Below are 21504 nucleotides of genomic sequence, written 5' to 3' on the forward strand. Positions count from 1 at the left end.
ATACTCCCGAGCCCTGTTGCTCCACTGGCACAAGCTCGATTGCCCCTTTTGGCAGCATGACGAGCACCTCTTGCTGCAATAAGTGCAAATTCTCTGTTGACATAGGACAGTGCCTTGGTGGGATGTTGGGTGGAGTGAATGTTAACTCCAGACAATAACCATACTGTATTAGTTTTCTGACCCACCTGTCTGTGGTGATGGATTTCCAGACTGGCAGGAGAGTCTCCCCCCGACAGGTGTGGTATGGTCGGGGGGCAGTGACAAGGCGTCACTGTTTGTTGGTGGCGGAGGATCGGGAGTTGTTGTTTCCACGACCTCTGCCCTTGGTGCTGTTGCCGCGATAGCCGCCTCTACTCTGCTTGTTGTAAGAGGTTTGTGCACCACCTTTCGTGTACTGTGTTTGCTGGGACATCTGGCCTCTGGAAACACCTCTATTGTTTGAGCGACGAAAAGTACTATCCCTGAACTGCTGGGACTGGAGAGCCCCCATGGACTTCGCAGTCTCGGTGTCTTTCTTTATTTTTTCCAGGGTGGTATCCACCTCAGGTCCAAATAAGTGATCAGGGTTTACAGGCTGATTGAGGATGGTGGTTTGTATCTCTGGTTTGAACCCGGAGATTCTGAGCCAGGCCTGACGTCTCAACATCACACTTGTGTTAATGGCCCTGGCCGCAGTGTCCGCTGCGTCCAGTGCACATTTAATAGAAGCATTGGAGATGAGCTTCCCTTCTTGAATGAGCATCTCTGCTGCCTCTTTATACTCATCTGGCAAGTGTTGTAACAGGGTCTCAAGTGTATCATAGTGTGCCCCGTCATATCTGGCCAAGAGGGCCTGAGTTTGAAATACGCCAGATATTGGCCGCTTGAGCCGCCACCCTCTTCCCTGACGCTTCTAACAGTTTAGATTCCTTGTCAGGGGGAGGAGCATCACCAGTAGTTTGTGAATTCGCCCTCTTCCGGGCATTAGAAACAACTAGAGAGTCCAACGGCAACTGGCCCTTGATGTAGGTAGGGTCGCCAGGTGCCGGCCGATACTTTTTTTCAAATCTGGGGTTTATAACCCTGGCACGTGTGGGTTCTTTAAAAATGTCCGCAGCATGTTTCAAAACCCCCTTTAGCATTGGCAGAGTCTTGACAGTCTTTTCAGATGTGGAAAAGGTATTAAACAGAAAATCCACTTCAACAGGGTCAGCATGCAGCTGGACGTCGTGATTTTTAGCTGCCCTCTCAATTAGAGCATTAAATGCCGCAGAATCCTCAGTAGGCGAGGTTTTAACAGTATATACTTGTGTCCGGGGCAGTTTGTGGATCCCCTGGGTCTGCAGCATCTGCCCATGAGTCATGGTGATCTTCAGGATCAGTGTCAGCAGGGAAGTTGCACTCTTCATCCTCCCCTTCCCCAGCCTCCACATCAGAGTAAGTGGGTGAGGTTGGAGTAGTGTCCTGAGGCCGTGGATAAATAGGTTCAATTAAAACCGGGGAATCTGTAGAAGCTTTTTTCCTCTTCAAAGGAATTGTGTAGGACTCCATAGGCTGTGCCGGCGTGATCTTTCGCTTGTAGATGGAAAGTTTACCGGTGTCGGCGTCGATAAATTGCTCCGACTGCTCCTCCATGAGGGGTTGTCGATGTTTTGTGCCTACAACTGCAGGCGTTGGCTTCGGTCCCGTGGACACCTTCTTGGGTGCGTCGTCGACCGTCCTGGACGCGAACGCCTTTGGCGCCACTTTCGGTGGCAGCGTGAACTGGATCGGCGCCGTCGACTTTGGCAGTGGGCTTCGGGGTGGAAGTGACCTTTGGATTGACCGCGGAAGCCTTGTTCCTGATGCGTTGCAACGAGTCCGATACCTGCTTTGTGAAGGATGCGGACGGTTTCGTCAACCCGACAGGTGTTCTCGATCCACCAGCATGTGCAGACTCGAGTGCGACATTACTTTTGGCCTGGTCCGGGCGACGTGCTGGGTCGACAGCTTTTGGAGCCTCAAGTCCTTTGGTTGTGTTGACGGCCTTCGGCGCCGACGGTTTCAGGTCGGCGGCCTTGACAACCTTTTTCGGTGCCCCAGTCTTCGGCTCGACGCCCTTGAGCGACTTCGGATCGACGCTCGAGCGACTTCACCGGATCGACAACCTTCTTCGGCTGGCCCGACATGTCCGAAGACGTGGAGGTGACCAAAGCGACAGGCGTCTTCTGTGTCGACGGCGTCTCTATCACTTTCGGTTTTGTCGAGACCGAAGCTTTCACTTTCGGTTTCGATTCCACCAATGGCGGCTCCGTAGGAGGGTCCGTAGCCGGGCCCGTAGGCGAGACCGTGGATCCAGGTGCAAGATCTTGGGTAAGGCCATGTGGCGATCCCTCGACCTGAGCCTTAGTGATTGTTCGAACGGGGTATAGCTCTTCCCCTGAGCTATCTTCCGTGGCCCCATAGGCCTCATTGTCGTCTCCTACCTCGTCGACGACGTCTTCTGTATCGAGCATTTCTACGTCTGCGTCGTAGTTGGAGTCGATCTCCGCCGCTGGAGTTGAAATCGGCTCCCGATCGTCCTCCTCGTCTGCTTCTTCCCCCTCGAAAATGTTCACCGGGGCAGGGGCCGTCAGCTGGGCCTCCTGGGGCGCCACGCGCCGAAGTCGAATTGTCTTCTTGGAGCGAAAACGGGAACAAGCCATACAGTTGGCTTCATCGTGATCCGGCGACAGGCACTTGTTGCACACCGGGTGGACATCGATGTGGGGATATTTCGAGTTGCACACGGGGCATCTCTTGAACGGGCTCTGTTCCATGATGATTCGTCGAAGTCTGGCTGCGTTGACTAGGCCTCAAGCAGCGAAGATCCACGCGGGTCCTCCGGATGTCCGACTCAGTAACTGGGCCGGAACAGAGCTGGGCACCGAACGCAAACAATACAGACGATAAGGAAAAGGCCTTCGGGCCTAAAGAAAAGTTTATATCGATTCCGATCTTGAGTGATCAAATATGCATCCGAACCCAATGGCGGAAAAAAACAATCTGGGGATGGAGTCGATGCCCATGCCCACTGTAGTCCAGGGGAGGAGCCACCTATCTCGTGATACTTCGAAGACTCTCCCAGGACAACAATGTGCAATCATCCGGACCCAACACTAGGCGGCGATCTATGCTATAGATATGAATTCAGCAGCCCACATGCCTCGAACATGCTACTTACTCCATATGCATCTGTTCTTGGCATGTATAGCTGTAGAATCTCATGTGCGCACCCACCTCCCCGGGTACCTGTGACTAATGTAGTTCACTTGTTACTATTCATACATACACATGGACATCTATATTCTTTACTACTACTCCATTCGCTCACCCTCTGCGGGAAAACAATCTGAAGATGGAGTCGATGACCAAGCACACTATCACCTACCTCGTGACTAGGAAGACTTCCTCGAAGTGCAAACATCCGGACCCAACACTAGATAGCGATCTATGCATAAGCATGAGATTCTACAGCCCTACATGCCAAGAACAGATGCATACTGTGTACCATTTTCCTTTCCTCCATAGGATAACATTGACTGGTTTTCTTGGAAGTGAGGAGTTTGAAAACCTAAAGAAATTCTTTAAAATTGTACTATTTAACAAAAGGGATTTTACTTACCTGTTAGCAGGAAATGCCCCAGAGTAGTATCCAGGTATAATACGCTGAGTAAGATAAGTAATCTAAAATGTAACTTACCTGGTATTTTACTGAAAAACTCATTCAAGTCTATGTACTGTATTTACAAAGCATTGCGTTTCTCTGAAACCATACTGTAAGTCAAAACAAGGTGCTTAAACCATTACAATCCAAACTTTATTACAACTGTATATTTACTGAAAAGTATTTATCACTTAACGGTGCCAGGCTTACTTTGTTCTAGGAAATTAAATAACTTAAAGAATATTTTTATACGAAAACAATTGGTCTGAAGTTCTGTCTTTGTGTGTGTGACTTCATTTGCTGACTGAGTGTGTACAACAAATGCTTAACACTCCCCTGATTTTATATATATATTTTTTAAATATCTGTATTGCATTTTATTTTGTCAGTTACATACATTACTAGTAATAATACATGTAAGCACTTATGATAACATTTACTGTATGATAGTGCGTATATAGTCTAACACATTTCCGTCTCTAAGCTGTAATAATATTCGCATCGCTAGATTAGGAGTGCTCGTACCTTTACTTAGGGCCTCGGGCACCTACAGCCCGTACAGTCTGTTATCTCCAGTCAGGGTTCAGAGTGGGTCTAGTGATCACATCTCCCCTTATCGATGTTTGATAATGCAGTAATGCATCCAGACATGTAAACATATTCTGTTAAAAGTGGTACAATTGTTAATGTACAGTACGGAGCGCTTCCTAGGTAAGCATAATAGAGATGTTCCCTAAAAAAACCATTGTAGTCCCTAGCTTGCGAGTGGAATGTGCTCTAGGGGGTACCGTTAGAGTCCTTTTGGCTTTTGCATAGCAAATCTGAACACATTTAACGATCCACCTAGCAATACCTCATTTGGATATAGGATTGCCTTTGTGAGGTGGTGCAAAAGCGATAAAGAGTTGCTTGATCTTACGAAAAGATTTAGTTCTTTCAGTGTAATACAACAGTGCTCTTCTAACATCCAAGGAGTGTAAAGCTCGTTCTGCAACAGAGTCCGGTTGAGGGAAAAAAAACGGTAATTCAATTGACTGATTTATGTGAAATGCAGATACTACTTAGGTAGGAATTTGGGATTGGTACGAAAAACCACTTTATCTTTGTGTAGCTGGAAAAAAAGTTGTTCAGTGGTTAGTGCCTGAAGTTCACCCACTCTCCTCAATGAAGTGATTGCAATGAGGAAAGCTGTTTTCCAAGTAAGGAACTGTAGTTCACATTTGTGCAAGGGTTCAAATGGTGGGCCCATAAACCTTGTGCGGACTATATAAAGATTCCACACTGGGGCAGTGGAAGTCTTGGTGGTATAAATCTTTTTAGTCCTTCTATAAATGCATTGATTACAGGCACCTCTAAAGAGCGATAAACGTTGCCTAGTTTATTTTTAAGATAGGCTTCAATTGCAGCGAGATGCAGTCTTCTGGGTGTATAGGCCAATGATGACTGCTGCAAATGTAACAGGTAGCAGATAATATCTCAAAAAGGAAATCGGCTTCAAGGGTTTCTTTATGGTGTTGTACCCCATGGTAATTGGAAGTCCTGCCTAGCAATTCAATAAAGCCTACACTGTCATCTGGTGGCGAGGGCCTGGTACTATATAGGTCAGGATCATTGTCTGTGGGCGAATCAGTGTTGTAATCATCCCAATCATCTATAGGTCCTGGTTGAGCATCATAGATATCATTATCCCCATCCCATCACCTTGATTGTCAGGTGTAGGTGGTGGTGGGTGCTCAGGTGAAGTTGGCACAGGTAGAGACTGAAGTGGAGGTGGTGATGGAAGGAGGAGGAGGAAGAGGTGAAGGGTTTGTTCCAATATTTCTCTTCTTTAATGGAATATGATAATCCTCTTCAGTATTATCCCCTCTCTTTAGAGTCACTTTAGTGGTAATGTGTCCAATTTTTGGGTAAATTACCAATTGTTTCTGTTTTGGGTCCGGTTTTTGGAGCAGATCACCAAAACTGTGCTTTTTAGGTGACTTCTGTGTATCAGTCTGTTTTGGCGCGAAGATTTTGGTGCCGACGACTTTGGGGTTGTTATTTTAGGATCAGAGTGGTGAGGTTCGTCCTGGACTTTGATCTTGGCGTGGGGTTTTTCGGTGCCGGAAGGCTTTCTGGTAGGCTTCGGTGCCAAGCCAGAAGGAGGGGTGTCAGAAATGTGTTCTCTGTGCCAACAGGGGCCCATGGGCGCGGGTTGGTCCTGCGCCTTCTTTTTCGGATGACTTGGGATTCGAGGCGAGGTAGGGACTGTACGTTGTCCATGCGGGATGTCTTCATCCTGGTCGGAGCAGTCGTCGGAAAGGGATATCTGTTCCTGTTCCTCCTTGGCTCCGATAGCGTCGCAGGCTTCTTCATCAGATTAAGGTCCAAAGAAGTCTGGAATGGAGCCTGTGTGTTGGCTCTGCATGTTGCGTCGTCGAGCCCGATGGTTGTGAAGAGTCTCGGCACATGATGCAGTCCTGTTCACTGTGTTCTGGTGACAAACACAGGTTGGCCACTTCGCGTGAGTCGGTGCGCGGGTATTTCGCATGGCACAGAAAGCAGAATTTAAAGTGAGTTCGTTCCATCGACTGCAAATCAAACGGGGGGCTAGGCCAAACAGCCTACCACAAGCACTCTGATCAAAATAGGGTTTTAATCATAAACACGATACGCGAAGAATGTAGAACGCGATTAGAAACAATACCGTGAGTGTTCTACGCACCAAGGGAAACTGAAGGATCAGCGTCAAACCGGAGTGCAGCGAGTAACATCCAAACCCAATGGCGGAAAAAAACAATCTTAAGATGGAGTCGATGACCATGCACACTATCACCGAAAGGAGGAGTCACCTATCTTGTGACTAGGAAGACTTCTGCGAAGAAAAACTAAGGGCAAATATCCGGGCCCAACACTAGATGGCGATTTATGCATAAGTCTCGAACATAGTGTTATTGGTTTTAAGGTAAGTATTTGGTAGTGGGAGTTGAGGTTCAGGGGTAGAATCAGGGGTCCCCCAGGGTCAGGGATACACTCTAGTTACACCCTCAGCGGCACTAGGGCTGCCGGGTGCAGGATGCTGAGGCCCAATGTTATCCAATGGAGGATATGGGGCTTTGGTTGGTGGCTGCTGATGAGCAGGACACTTGGTTGTGGGAGAAAAGCTTCTATACTTTAGCTCAAGGCAAATGGAGAAACAGAGTAGCACCAAAGATGCACCCCCAGCGGGACTAGGGCGGCCGGGTGCAAGGTGCTGTTTTGATGTTGGGCGCCCTTTTTGCACGGGGAACCTCTGGTTTGCAAAGGAAATGCAGGCTTGGATACAAAGGTCTTCTGGGTGCGACCAACACTTTGAGAGGTAAGTTGGGGGTTGGTTAGGCACCGTCAGTTTGGCCACCCAATGCCGTGGGGAGTCTGGTGCAAGGGTGCCTTTTAGAGTCAGATCTTCTTACCAGCTTCTGGTCGCGGTTGAAGAGGACCTTCTAGATTTAGGCTGCAGGCGTCGGCTTGAGGCAGATTAGGGGTTGCCGGATCTCGGGTTAGGGTCGCCGGGGGGACCTCCTTGTGGTGTTTGCCTACTCGCGCTGGGGCCGTGGACGGGGGGTGCAGAGTGGGGCGGATTTGCGGTTCCTGGTCAGAGCCAGAGTTTACAGATGAACAAATCCGGTGTTCACGGGAGACCGTCTTTGTGGTTGAAGGCAGGGAGGTCCTCCGGGATTTTCAAGGTTGCTGGCTGCAGGACACACCAGGATTTCGCAGGAGCAGGTTTGTGGTGGAGACAGGCCGGTAGTGGACCTATTCCTCTTGGTAGCTACGGCACGGATGTTCGGTCCTTCTCTTTTCTTGTAATTGGTTCTTTTTCCCACCTGTTCTCCTGCCCAAAGTGGGGGTCAGAACTAGTGGAGACCAGTTTCTGAAACAGCAAGTGGCCAGGGGAAGCTCACAAAGGCGGCATGCCTTTGAAGATTCCCCTTCGTGAACCCTGCCCATCCTGGGGGAGGAGGCTTGGCACCTCGTCCCAGGATGTGCATTGTTTGAGGCCCCAGCGAGCAGCAGGCTCTCGACCCAGGGGTCCGAAAACAGGTCTGGTAGTGGCAGCTGAAAGCAGCCACTCAGCCTGGAGACTAGTGATAGGTTAGTTTTCAGGGGGCATCTCTAAGATGCCTTCAGTGTGCATTTTTCATTAAATCCCACATTGGCATCAGTATGGGTTTAATGTGCTGAGAAGTTTGATACCAAAGTTCTCAGTTTCAGTGTAGCCATTATGATGTTGTGGGGTTCGTAATGACAAACTCCCAGCAACATATACTCTTACAATGTCTAAGAATGGACTTAGACACTGTAGGGGTACAGGGCTCATGCACCCGTACCCTCACCAATGGTATAGTACACCCAGCTAGAGGGGTAACTGATCTATGCCAGGGCAGTGGGTTGTAGGCATGGCACACAGATGTGTAACTAAACAAGAAGTTCGGAAACAGTCACACTCCCTTTATTTCAAAAGAAAGTTAGTTATTTCCCACGGTGAAGGACACTTTCGATTGCATTTACACAGAGATGTGTGTCATGTCGACTTTGTTCTGCACCAAAACACACAGCCTGCAAAGGCAGTGTGTGAGTGTAAGGGTACAGGACCTCTAAGGGTGGCACAATAAGTGCTGCAGCCCTTAGAGTCCTTCTCTGGGCACAGTGGCCTGGGTACCTGTGGTAACATTTACCAGGGGCTGACCTGTGGCCTGAGCTGCTAATTGGGTTTAGGCTTCAATGCAGTCTTAGGAAAAGAACATTGACCCTGGGTACATGATTAGCAGGAGCCAGGGGCACACTCAGTCAAAGCACTTCAGCTTTTCAGCAAAAAGTGGGGGCAACCATGCAGAAAGAAGGCACTTTCTCCCAAGGCTGGATTAGTATATGGGGCACATGTATTTAAGTGAAGCACCTTGCACTAATCCAGACAACCTTATTTTGAGTCCAGTGGTCTTAGACAACCATAGAAAGCTCTCTATGGTGGCTGTGGAGAGCAGCCTTCAGGCTTGTTTTACTGGATCTAATCATGTAGTGTAGGTTAAACGAAAAAGAACCACACAGTGTAGTTGTAAAAATATGTCTATTTATTACACAACACTCACTAACACATTGTTAGTCTCCTAACCGGTGATATTGACACAAATACACACAATACTTCGATTGCAAACAGGTAAGTAAGCACAATGCACAGTGGTTTCCGGGGGAGACCAGACCATATACTAAGAAAGTGGAATTCGATTTGCGACCGAAGTCAGGACTTGGAAGACTCAGAAGAGCTGGGGACACAAGAAACCAATCAAGTTGAGTACCCAAGAACCACAAAGAGGTTGGGTGCAGAGTGGAAACACAGCTGCGTACTCAACAGAAGTTAACAGGAAAGTCGTGGTTGCAGTTTTGAAGAATGGGGACCCTTCCCAGTGGACCCTGAAGACACCCACGGAAGACAGAGGGTTGGAGAGGCACCTCACCCACTGATAACCCAGGAACCAGGATATCTACACCAGGGAAGCTGGAAACCGCTGTAGATCACAATGGAGGACTTCAGTAAAGATGCCGCGGGTGAAAACTGTGCAAGAGTCCGGTGAAATCCAAGGGTGGATTCTTGAAGAGAAGAACCTGCAAGCAGGTCTTGGTCACGTCCGAGTGGCATTCTATGCCACTCGGATGTGACTAGGAGGCATGGAAGAGCAATGCCCACCGATGATGGAAGATGGAGGAGTGATGACTGTAACCTTGTCGCTGCAGCTGCAAGGAGCAGGCGACACGGAGGAAGAACAGGAGCCATTCAGGAGCTGTCACATCAGAAGTTGGGAACCAGGGGGTCAGTTTTCGGCGGAAGCACCAACAAGCCTTGGCAGCAGCAACAGATACGCAAAAATATGAAGGAGCAATGCTGCGACCAGCAAGGTCCAAGGGACACACCAAGTGCAGGAGAGTCAGAGCAGGCCCCAAGCAAGCAGGGGGGTTGGGCACTAGAGCAGGAGAAAATCCTTAAGAGGAACCACAGGCCAAAGGAACAGGAGTCGCAAGAGGACCTCGACCAGCTCACCAAAGAAGGCGGCCCATGGTGCAAAGGGTCCGGTGAGGATGTTGATCTTAGCAGGAACAGATGCTGGAACTTCTAGTAGCCTGAAGATGTCTGGAGTGCATAGCCAACAAGCATTGGCACCGGCAAGTCAACGATGCGCACAGGGGAACGGTCTCAGTGGTTCCGACAAGAGATACTATACTGGCCATAAAAAAAAGGAAAGAGAGGGCATGTCAGGCCTTGAGGGAGTTGCAGAACCACCACCTGTGGCTCTGAGTCTTTGAAAGTCTGAGTCGTCAGTAGCAGCAGACCGGCCAGCTTCGTTGGGGTGACTGCAGATGCAGGGGAGTGACTCCTTCACTCCAAGGGAGATAACTTAGGGTGTCCTTGATGCCCATAGGTCTGTTGAAGATCCTGGAAGAAGCACAAACGATGAAGAACTGTACAACAGAGAGACCAGGAGCAGCAAGTCTTCCTTAATGTAGTCTCAGTTCCAGGCTAAGTTCAGCGAAGTCCAAGTGTCCAGGCGGTCGAAGAGTGATGTGGTTTCAGGCTTGAGTCTTGTCCCACCACGAATCTGAGGACCCATCCACAGGTAAGCCCTTTTATACCCAAAGAAAGGGGTTAGGACAGCTAAGGGGTCCCTCCAGAGGAGGGGCTGGTCAGAGGGGAGGATACCCCAGTGTCCTTTGTCCAGTTTTGCGCCTGAGCAGGAGCCAAGGGCTCCCAGAACTGGTTTGAAGTGGAGTATGCAGGGAGGGCACCAAATGTGCCCTTCAAATAAGCCTGGTGGTGCTGGCAAGTGCCCAAACCCCAGCACTTAGTCCTGTCTGAGAGGTAATCATACCTCCTGTGACAGGAACCCTATTGTTCTACCTTCCGCTGCTCGAGGTCAGCAGCAGGAGGGCAGAATTGTGTCTGGGATTGGCAGCAGCACTAGCTTGCTGGCAGACCCTGGAAGGCTGATACCGGGAGTACTTGGGGCTTCTTCCAGGAGCCCCCCGGTGCTTGGAATCATACCTCCAACATAGGTAGCTGTGTTGAGGTATGATTCCAACAGGTTTGATTGCAAATATACCCAGGTTCAGCAAAGCCACTATATAGTTAGCCATCGCAAATGAAGCATGGCCTCTATATGTATCAAAAAGGCTGACCACACTTGCAAAGCCTGGAGAAATGACTCCGGGTTTTGTAGGGGATATCCTGCTCATGCAGGGGCACCCTCGCACTTACAACCTAGCACCCTGCCTTCAGGATTGAAAGGCCTGCCTTAGAAATTAAACAATTTAGGCAATTGTTTTACTTTTAACCTGCTGGCTCGGAGCAAGTAGGACGACACTCCGCCGCCAATGTGGAGGAGCCATACCCTGGCAGCATACGCATTATTTCTTAAAGATCAAGTCTATGTAGCACAGGCTCACCTTCCGGTCACCGCCATTGCAGTCGTGATAGTATTTGTGTGTCACCAGGTCTCTGGCGAAAGATGCCATAGGCTGAATGTAGCGGGCAATGATTTCATCCAGATCTTCAAATTCCTGCAAGAGAAAATGAAAAACAAACAGCATGAGTCCTCCAATGTTAACAGAATTCCAGATTCCAACTGTAGATTTAAGTCATTGGGCACATCGAATATGCACATTAAAAAACCTTGCTTTGACACACTTGGTCAATATTATCAGCCTTATGCAGGCCTCTTTGAAATGCTTTTGCCTTTAACATCTGCTATGAAAAAACTGGCATCATATCAAATTTCTTACCTTGAATTGCAGTTCTAGAACTCATCTGTGCTATAAGCTATTTGGAAAACGAAAGTCTGTTTCGACCACCTTAACTTCTGGCTCTACTCGTGTGAGCTGGTTCCTGACCATTATATAAAAAGGTAACAAAAACTTTAAATTTTCCTTATAACCCAATGTTGCTATAAGAAATGAAATTATTGGTGCTCAACAGAATAATAATTATTTTTCTATAATCTTTCAAGCAACGATCCTCATAATACCCACTTGTATATCCCTAACAACGTTGGTGCATATGACTGAACTGGAGGAAAACCATCATATTAGCAAAAGTGCATCGGTTTCAGAGATGACATGCACCCAGGGGCACTGGTGCAAAATAAATGATTTTATTGGCGAAAAACACACCTTACACATTTCAGCCTTCCAGCCATGTTCACCCAAGCAAGGCCATAGGGGGGACATGTGTAGGGGCGTTTTTAGCCATAAAAGGAAAATGCTACTTACCAGTACGCATCTGTTCTTGGCATGTAGGGCTGCAGAACCACACACTATTGCAAACCACACACTATTGTATAGATCACCATCTGGTGGTGGGCCTGGATGATTACACTTTGTTGTTGTCGCTGAAGAGTCTTTGTCTGTTGGTTGACTCCTCCTGTAGATCGTAGTGCTCATGGGCATCGACTCCATCTTCAGATTATTTTTGCCATTGGGCAAATGATGGAGTTGTATGAATACAGATAAGGATGTCCATGTGTTGTGTATCGAATTAAGATATTACTGGAACAGATATAGGGAGGCGGGTGGGCGTGTGTGGTTCTGCAGCCCTACATGCCTAGAACAGATGCATACTGGTAAGTAGCATTTTCCGTTCGAGGCATATGGGCTGCAGACCACACACTATTGCATCGATTGCACAGCAGTTTTCTCCCTTCGCAACGACCACCCATATCTGTTGCAATAGTTTGAAACAAATAGTTTTCTTACCTGTCGGTATAGTTTTGCAGCTTGAAGATCTTTCTGGATTCACTATGCTGTGCATTATTCCGCGGTCTTGTGGTTGGTCTGGGTGTATTTCCGGTGACGTCGGCATGCTTCCTGCGGAAGCTCCCACTCTTGGACGCCATCTTCGGATTCTTTTTTCCGTGTTTGTTCTGTTTCCGAAGTTATGGCAATGTTCCATTAAGTAAATTTCCGCTTTTAACCTTTAAGGTGTTTTGTTTTAGTATTTGTCTCTGTTTTAACCACCTTTTCTCTCTCCAGCCTCATCTTTCTGGCGGAGGTAGGTGGGTTCGCTATTGAATCCAGAAAGATCTTCAAGCTGCAAAACTATACAGACAGGTAAGAAAACTATTCGTTTTGCAGCGTGAATCTTTCTGGATTCACTATGCTGTGCATAGACTTTGTAGCGGTTTCTTATTTCTGTGGCGGCTGGGTGGAAGATGAGCGTTGGTTATTGAATATGTGTTGAAGCACCTTTTGTCCGACTTGTGCTTCCCTGTTCATCTGTATATCCACGCAGTAGTGCTTCGTGAACGTGTGCACCGAAGCCCATGTTGCCGCCAGGCATATGTCTTGTATGGGTGTGTTAGCCAGGAAGGCTATTGTAGCACCCTTTTTCCTAGTGGAGTGAGCATGTGTCCCCTCTGCTAGTCCTTGTCCTGCTCGCTTGTGGCAGAACTGTATTGTTTGTGCGATCCATCGTGCAATGGTCTCTTTGGTTACTGCTTTTCCCATGAAACTGTTGGCGAATGACAACTGTTTTGTTTTCCTGTGTCCCTTCGTTCTCTCAATATAGTGCATGACTGCCTTTCTGGCGTCCAGGGTGTGCAGAGCTCGCTCTGCGCTAGTGGCTGGTTTTTGGAAAAAACTCGGTATCTGTACAGACTGGTTCATGTGGAACTTGGACACCACCTTTGTCATGAAGTGTGGGTCAGTTCTCATCACAACCCTATCATTGTGTATTTGTATGTAGGGTTCTTGTAGCGTTAGTGTCTGAAGTTCGCTTACTCTGCGTAAGGACGTTATTGCAACCAGGAAAGCTGTTTTTATTGTTAGCATCTCTAGGGAGGCTTTGTGAAGTGGTTCAAAAGGCTCTTTCATGAGTTCCGTTAGGACTATGTTCAAGTTCCATGCAGGTGGTGGCACCCGTTTTGGTGGTGCAATCCTCTTTGCTCCTTCCAGCAATCATTCACCACTTGTGATGTGAAGAAACTTGCACGTTTCCTCTCTTGTGTAAGCGACTATCGCTGCCAAGTGAACTCTTAACGAGGATGAACTAAGGTTCCTCTCTATCAGGTGCGTGAGGTACTTTAGCACTGTGGAGTCCTTCTTCAATTTATTGTGAAGCTTTTCTCTTCTGCACCACATTGTGAATCTTCTCCACTTCGCAACATAGCACTTCCGAGTGCTGGGTTTTCGTGCCTCCCGAAGAACCCTCAGGGTGCTTTCTGGTAGTTTTAAATGTGCAAACTCTATGTCCTCAGGAGCCACGCCACCAGGCTCAGGCTCTCTGGTTCTGGGTGCAGCACTTCTCTGTTCTGCATGGAGAGCAGGTCTTTTCTTTTGCCGAATCTGTGGGGTGCACACTGTGTCATCTCCATGATCTGCGAGTACCATGTCTGTCTGGCCCACTGCGGTGCGACCAGTATCAGGGTCATGTTGCTCGTTCTGCATTTGCTGAGCACTCTGTGCATCAGCGGTATCGGGGGAAAAGCGTAAGCAAATGTCCTGGACCAGTCTATCCATAGGGCATTCCCCAGGGATCCCTCCTCGTGCTGTCTGGATGGGAAGTTTTGGCATTTTGCATTCTGACGTGTGGCAAAAAGGTCCTCCGATGGTGTTCCCCATCTGTTGAACAGCCACCTTGTCTCTTGTGCATTGAGCTCCCACTCGTGGGATGCCGATGTCTGTCTGCTGAGCCAATCTGCTTGTACGTTGTCCTTCCCTGGTAGGTGTATGGCTAGCAGGTCTATCTTGAGTGGGATGGCCCATCTCCATATCTCCTGTGCTAGCTTTGAAAGCATGGCTGACTGCGTCCCACCCTGCTTGTTGATGTAGAACATTGTTGTGGTGTTGTCTGTTTGTATCAATACCGTGTGCTTGTACAGCCTCGTTTGGAAAGCTTTCAATGCAAGGAAGATTGTCTTCAATTCCAGGTAATTGATGTGCTTGGTCGCTTCTGCTGGTGTCCACAGTCCTCTCACTTTGAGTTCCTCCATGTGAGCGCCCCATTCCTTCAGGGATGTCTGTGGTGATGGTCACTGTTGGTGTTGGGGGCGTTAGAGGCTTTCCCCATGTTATGTTCTCCATGTTCCACCATGTCATTTCCTTCTGCACTGAGTGCGTTACAACCACTAGATCTTCCCAACGGCCTGTAGCTTGTGATCATTGCCCCTGTAGCCATTCTTGAATGGGTCTCATGTGGAGCCGTACATTTGGTACTAGTTGGATGCATGATGCCATCATGCCCATGATATTGCTCGCAGTCCTCACCGTCCGAGCTTGCCCCTTCTGGTAGAGCCGAGTCTCTCACTAGCGCTCTCGCCCTCTTCTCGCTGGGGACAACCTTGCCCTGCAAGGTGTTGATCTGTGCTCCCAGGAAAATCTTCACTTGTTCCGGTTCCATTGAGGATTCCTTCCAATAGATGGAGAACCCCAGGTTTATGAGCGTGGTCGTCACTGTTTGTGCGTGCCGCTTGCATCTCTGGTATGAGTTTGCTTTTACTAGCCAGTCGTCCAGGTAAGGATATACGTGTATTCCTTTCCTTCGTAGGTGTGCTGCGACCGCTGCGAAGCACTTTGAGAAGACTCTTGGTGCTGATTTTAGCCCGAAGGCTAGTGTTATGAACTGGTAGTGGTTTTCTCAGATGGTGAATCTGAGCATATGCTTGTGCTTGTGCTTTCTGTTCATTGGGATGTGCAGGTAGGCATCCTTGATGTCTATTGTGACCATGAAGTCTCCGATTTGCAATTGCGGGAGCACCTCTTGCAGGGAGGTCATTTTGAACTTTTGCGTTCTTATGAATTTGTTCAGGAACCTTAGGTCCAGAATGGGTCTCATTGTTTCGTCTACTTTTGGTACCAGGAAGTACGTTGAGTATACACCTTTGTTCCTTTCCCTGAAGGGTACTGGTTCTATGGCCTGCTTCTGCAGGAGCTCCTTTGCTTCTTCCTGAAGACGCTCTAGTTGTTTGTTTGCTAGTGGTCTTCTTTTTGGTTTTCGGCTTGTTGGCCTCCCCTCCAACTCTATGCAGTATCCGAATTGGATGATGTTGAGAATCCATTTGTCTGATGTGATTTTTCTCCATGTTTGGAGGTAAAATCTTAATCTTCCTCCCACTGGTGTTATGTGGTCGTAGGTGATTAGTTTGTGTAACACTTGATCCATCTGTAAGTGCTGCACCCTGGTGACCCCCTCTTTTATTCTGTCCACGTCCATTTCCTCTCCCTCGAAAGGACAGGCCTCTTGGCTGGTACTGCCAGGACTGCTTATGCTGACCGTGCTGAACTTGTGTGTCTGCCTGGTGCGCTTGTTGGAAAGCCTGGTGTGATGTACCTGGCTGGTTTCCACCTCTCCCGCTGGGTCTTTGTGACGGGGTGCCCCTTTTGCCACATCTGAACTGCAATGCTCCCATGGATCTTGCCGTTTCGTTATCGTTTTTCAGTTGGCCTATGCTTCTCATCAACTGGTGCTCCAAACAAGATTTCGCCGTTGAACGGTGTGTTCAGGATGCTGTGCTGCACCTCGGGCTTGAAACCTGAAATCCTGAGCCAGGCGTGTCTCCTCTCAGTGATGCCCATCATCATGAGCCTGCTGGAGGTGTCTGCTCCATCCAGGGCAGTCTTGAGGCAAGAATTTGCCGCGTTCTTCCCCTCCTCCACCAATTTCTCTGCCTTTTGCCTGGAATCTTGGGGCAGGTCTTTCACCAACTGACCAAGCTCCTCCATGATCTGGTACATGTGCCTGTTGACCAGGGCGTTGGAATTCGCTATGCACCAGTGGGTTGCGGCATTCCGTTCAATCCTTCTGCCCACCAGGTCCATCCTCTTGCTTTCCTTATCTGGAGGTGGCCCAGAAGTAGTGGGCACGTTTGCCCTCTTTCTTGCTGTGGCTGTGATGATGGAGTCTGCTGAGACCGTGCCCTGAATGTAGGGTGGTTCTTTTGACGAATGTTTGTATTTTTTCTCCGTCCTGGGGGTGACCGCCTTGCATGTTGCGGGCTCCTTGAATGCTTCCCTGAGCCAAGACGCTGTCGAGCATGGGAAGGTACTGGCTCTTCGTTTGGGTGGGGAGCAGTGTCTCCAGAAGGAAGTCTGCTTTCTGCTTCTCTTCGTCGAGTTTGAGCCTGAATGCCGCTGCGGCAGTCTTTATCACCGAGTTATAGGCCCCGATGTCGTCCGGCGGCGAGGGCCTTGAGGGATATGTATCGATGGCCTCCTCTGGGCTTAAGGTGTCGACAATCAGATAATCCACATCCTGTGTTTCAGAGGGAGCAGACCCGGGGTCCGTCCTGCTGTACTCTTCCTCCTCATAGTCGTAACTATAGGAGGGACTCTCTTCCTCTTCCTGGTCGATTTCATCGACGTCAGCCGCCTGTTCCTCGGCGTCATAGTCTTCCTCCTCGACCACCTCTACAACCTGTGCCTTGGTTTTGTGGGGGATAGTGTAGACCATCTTGGCGTCGAATTCCTTCTTCCGCTGCAAGATGCTTTCCAATTCGGCCTCGAGGCGCCTTTTCTTTTTCTCCATCTCGGCTGCTTGTTCCGCGTCGGATGGTTCGGCCGCTCTTTTCGGCGGTTGGCTCGGCACCGAGCTGATCCTCGGTGTCGAAGGCTTCGTCGCTGAACTGGATCTCGTGTCTCTGGTCGGCGTCGGCCTCAAAGGTGCTTTAGGGTCCTCCTCCCTCGGCGTCGAACGATCCTTTTCGGGAACGTTTTTCGACGACTTTTGCTGTTCAACAGCCCTCGGCGCCGGGGACTCCTTCTCAGAGGATCCGCTGGGCCTAGATACAGCAGCGGGCGCTGAAGTTTTTGGCACCGGCGCTTTCGAGGTCTTGCCCTCGTTCTTTCGAGACTCAGAGTCTCTCGGGTGTTTAGGGGCCGTAGAGTCTCCTACCTTATCAGAAGTCTTGGTATTATCGGTCTCTACGACCGTGTAGCCGTCGTCTTCGGCGGTGGCGTTGTCCTCTTCCTCGGAAGACATCCCCAGATCGTGAAGGGATGGAGTCGGGGCTTTGCCCTGCAGGGTGGCGTGCGGTACCCTCAGCCTCGCTCTCACACGAAGGGTCTTCAGGGTGAAGACGGAGCAGGCGTTGCAGTCCTCGCTCCCGTGGTCGACCGGTAGGCAAAGGTTGCAAACCGGGGGGCTCGTCCTTCTGCGCGTACTTGTGGTGGCAGTTACGGCAGAACTTGAAGGGCGTGTTGTCCATCTTGAGCGCTCAGGGGGCCCCCTGGTCGTGCGTTCGTCGACGGGCTTTGAAGTTCTCGAAGTTTTCTCCTTCTCCTTCGTCGGCCCTTGGTTGATGAAGTCTCTTGAAGTCTTCTGAGTTGTTTTCCTTCCAATTTCTGTATTCGTCGTGTACTTTCTCCAAAAATGTCTGGAGCCCAAACGGGAACGATCCAGACCCGACCGCGGAAAAAAGAATCCGAAGATGGCGCCCAAGAGTGGGAGCTTCCGCAGGAAGCATGCCGACGTCACCGGAAATACACCCAGACCAACCACAAGACCGCGGAATAATGCACAGCATAGTGAATCCAGAAAGATTCACGCTGCAAAATAATGTTTTGAGTACAGCCTGGCCCACACTAGCTTGTAATTTTGCCTGCACATCTACGCAGTAGTGTTTTGTAAATGTGTGCGGTGTAGACCTTGTAGCAGCTTTACAGATATCATCTAATGGTATATTTCCTAGGAATGCCATAGATGCTCCTAATTTACGGGTAAAATGGGCCCTAGGGGTAATGGATAGAGTGCGTTTTGCTTTTTGGTAACAGATTTGAATGCACTTAACAATCCACCTTCCAATGCCTGATTTTGAAATAGGATTGACTTTGTGTGGAGGAGAAAAGGACACAAACAGTTGTTTTGTTTTACGAAACGGTTTTGTCCCATCAATGTAGTAGAGGAGCGCTCTTTTTATATCTAATGTGGGTAGAGCTCTTTCTGCAACGGTTTGTGGTTGGGAAAAGAATACTGGCAACTCAATAGATTGGTTGAGGTGGAACAGTGAAAGGTTTTTATCAGGATTTTTTTTTTTTTTTTTTAAGAACCACTTTGTTGTGATGGAGTTGTATAAATGGTTCTTGAATTGTTAATGCTTGGATCTCACTTACTCTTTTAAGTGAGGTAATAGCAACTAAAAAAGCAACTTTCCATGTAGGACTGTAACTCACACTTATGTAATGGTTCAAATGGAGGACCCATAAGTCTAGTGAGAACAATATTTAAATTCCATACCGGAGAGGGTGGTATTCTGGGAGGAATTCATCTTTTGAGTCCTTCCATAAACGCTTTGATGGCAGGTACTCTAAACAATGACAAATGTTGTCTGTTTTGAAGATAGGCTGCTATAGCAGCAAGATGTAACCTGATTGAGGAGTACGCTAAATCACATCTTTGTAGATAGAGCAGGTAGCATATGATGTTTTGTAAGGAAACATCTAATGGATTAATGTTATTTGTGCAATACACAACAATCCTTTTCCACTTTGCTGCTTACATGCTCTAATGGTGGGGCGTCTCGCTTCTTTTATGACATTCAACCAATCAGACGGAAGATTGAGGTATCCAAATTCTAAGACCTCAGGAGCCAAATTGCTAGATTGAGCTGCATTGGGTCTGGATGCATGATCTCTCCATGGTTCTGTATCAGTAGATGTGGAGTGAGTTTTAATTTTTGATGTGGAACTACTGAGAGCTCTAGTAGTGTGGTGTACCACGGTTGTCTTGCCCACGTTGGTGCTATGAGAATAAATGTGAGGGAATATTGCTGTAGCTTGCGTACCACTAACGGAAGAAGTGGGAGAGGTGGAAAAGCGAACGCAAATTTGTTTGACCAACTCATCCATACCGAATTGCCTTTGGACAATGGGTGTGGGTATCTGGCGGCGAAGCTTGGGCATTCGGAGTTGCGGTGTGTGGCGAACAGATCTATCTCTGGTTGGCCCCACTTGTGAAAGAATGGTTGAAGAACTTGAGGATGAAGTTCCCACTCGTGTATCTGTTGTCTTTGACGACTTAACAGATCTGTAACTTGATTGTGAACTCCTGGTAGATGATCTGCTAACAGAAAGATTTTTTGAAGAATGGCCCTCCTCCACATGCTCTGCGCCAGCCGGGAGAGCTGTAAGGAGTGTTTTCCTCCTTGTTTTTGGATGTAATACATGGCCGCCATATTGCCTGTACGGACTAGTACATCCTTGCTTGATAGGTAATGTTGAAACGATTTTAGAGCTAGAAAAATCGCTAACAACTCCAAATGGTTTATGTGGAGTAACTTTTGTTGCGGTGTCCATGTACCCTGTACTGTGTGTTTTTCTAAATGCGCTCCCCATCCTGTGAGAGATGCGTCTGTGGTTAGCACCACTTGTGGAACCGGCTCTATGAACAGCTGGCCCTTGGAAAGGTTGTTGGTGTTCCACCACTGCAGAGAGCGATATGTCCGGTCGTCTACCACCACCAGATCTGTTATTTGTTGCTGAGCCCGATTCCACTGACTTGCCTGGCACTCTTGTATGGCGCGCATTTGTAGTCTTGCGTATGGTACTATGAAAATGCAAGATGCCATCATTCCTATTAATTGCATGAACACTCGCGCTGGCAGTGAGTGTTGTGGCTGGAATTTTTGTATAAGAGCTTGCATACTTTGTATCCTTTTGGGATTGAGGTATGCAATTGCTTTGAAGGTATCTATTGTGGAACCTAGATACTGTTGAGACAGGGAAGGTTGGAGGTATAATTTTTTTTGATTTACTGTGAATCCTAGCTTGTGCAACAGGCAGATGGTCTGATGCGTGTGCTGTACACATTGGTGGTATGACTTGGATTTTATTAACCAGTCGTCTAGGTATGGGAAGACATGAATGTTGTCCCTTCTCAATTGTGCAGCTACTATTGCTAGATAGTTTGTGAACACTCAAGGTGCTGTAGTTACTCCGAAAGTGAGTACTTTGAGTTGGTAGTGTTGACCTTCTAGTACAAATCGTAGGTACTTTCTGTGACATTGATGTATAGGAATGTGGAAGTAGACGTCCTTGAGATCTAATGTGGCAAGAAGTGGCCTCAACGGCAGAACCTGTTGTAGTGTGACCATATGGAAGTGGTCCGATTGTATGTAAAGGTTTAGGGGCATTAGATCTAGGATAGGTCGGAGGGACCCGTCCTTTTTGGGTATGAGAAAGTATAGGGAGTAAACTCCTGTGTTTTGATGGTGTTTTGGGACAGGTTCTATTGCATTCTTTTATAGTAGAGATGCAACCTCTTTTCTTAGGAGTATGAGATGTTCCTGTGACATAGGACGTTGTCTGGGTGGTATTGTTGGAGGAGTGGAAGTGAGCTCCAGGCAATAACCTGACTGAAGTGTGGAGAAGTGTGGCTCACTGGTTAGAGCAGGCAGACCCTGAAGCAGAGGTCAGACCCGGGACCAGGGTTCAATTCCCGACGCGGCAGGGTCTTGAGCTCAAATGTCCATGGACTCGATAATTCTCGCTTCGGTGCCTGACCTAATCATGGGTTCACACTCTGCAACTCTGGGCATTAAGCTTGCTTAATCTCCACAACGGCCCCCCTGCGGCGGGATGCCTGGCTTTCACCTTGGGGATGCCCTGTAGGGGCTATCTCACAGGGAAAAGCCAGGACGGGTTCCCAAGGCAAGCGCGGAGATACCCCTTCGGGGGTCGATTCAGGCGCTATATAAGAAACATAATAATTATTTGTCTTACCCACCTGTCTGTGGTGATGGCGTTCCAGACAGGTAGCAACTGTTGTAATCTCCCCCCGACAGGAGTGGAAGGGTCTAGTGGGATGGAAGGGAAGTCACTGTTTGGGAGTAGAGGCATTGCGGTTG

General features: G+C 48.5%; 1 protein-coding gene across 1 annotated transcript in view; it reads right to left on the reverse strand.

The window, feature by feature from the left end:
- The window catches only part of SUPT6H (SPT6 homolog, histone chaperone and transcription elongation factor), a 1180384-nt gene that overhangs the window by 175331 nt on the left and 983549 nt on the right, over nucleotides 1–21504 (reverse strand). The window contains exon 31 of the mRNA XM_078680107.1: nucleotides 11120–11233. Within this exon, the coding sequence (XP_078536233.1) occupies nucleotides 11120–11233 (114 nt within the window). The remainder of the gene's footprint in view (nucleotides 1–11119; nucleotides 11234–21504) is intronic.

The sequence above is a fragment of the Lissotriton helveticus genome, chromosome 3_1 (genome assembly GCF_964261635.1).
Source record: "Lissotriton helveticus chromosome 3_1, aLisHel1.1, whole genome shotgun sequence".
NCBI lineage: Eukaryota > Metazoa > Chordata > Amphibia > Caudata > Salamandridae > Lissotriton > Lissotriton helveticus.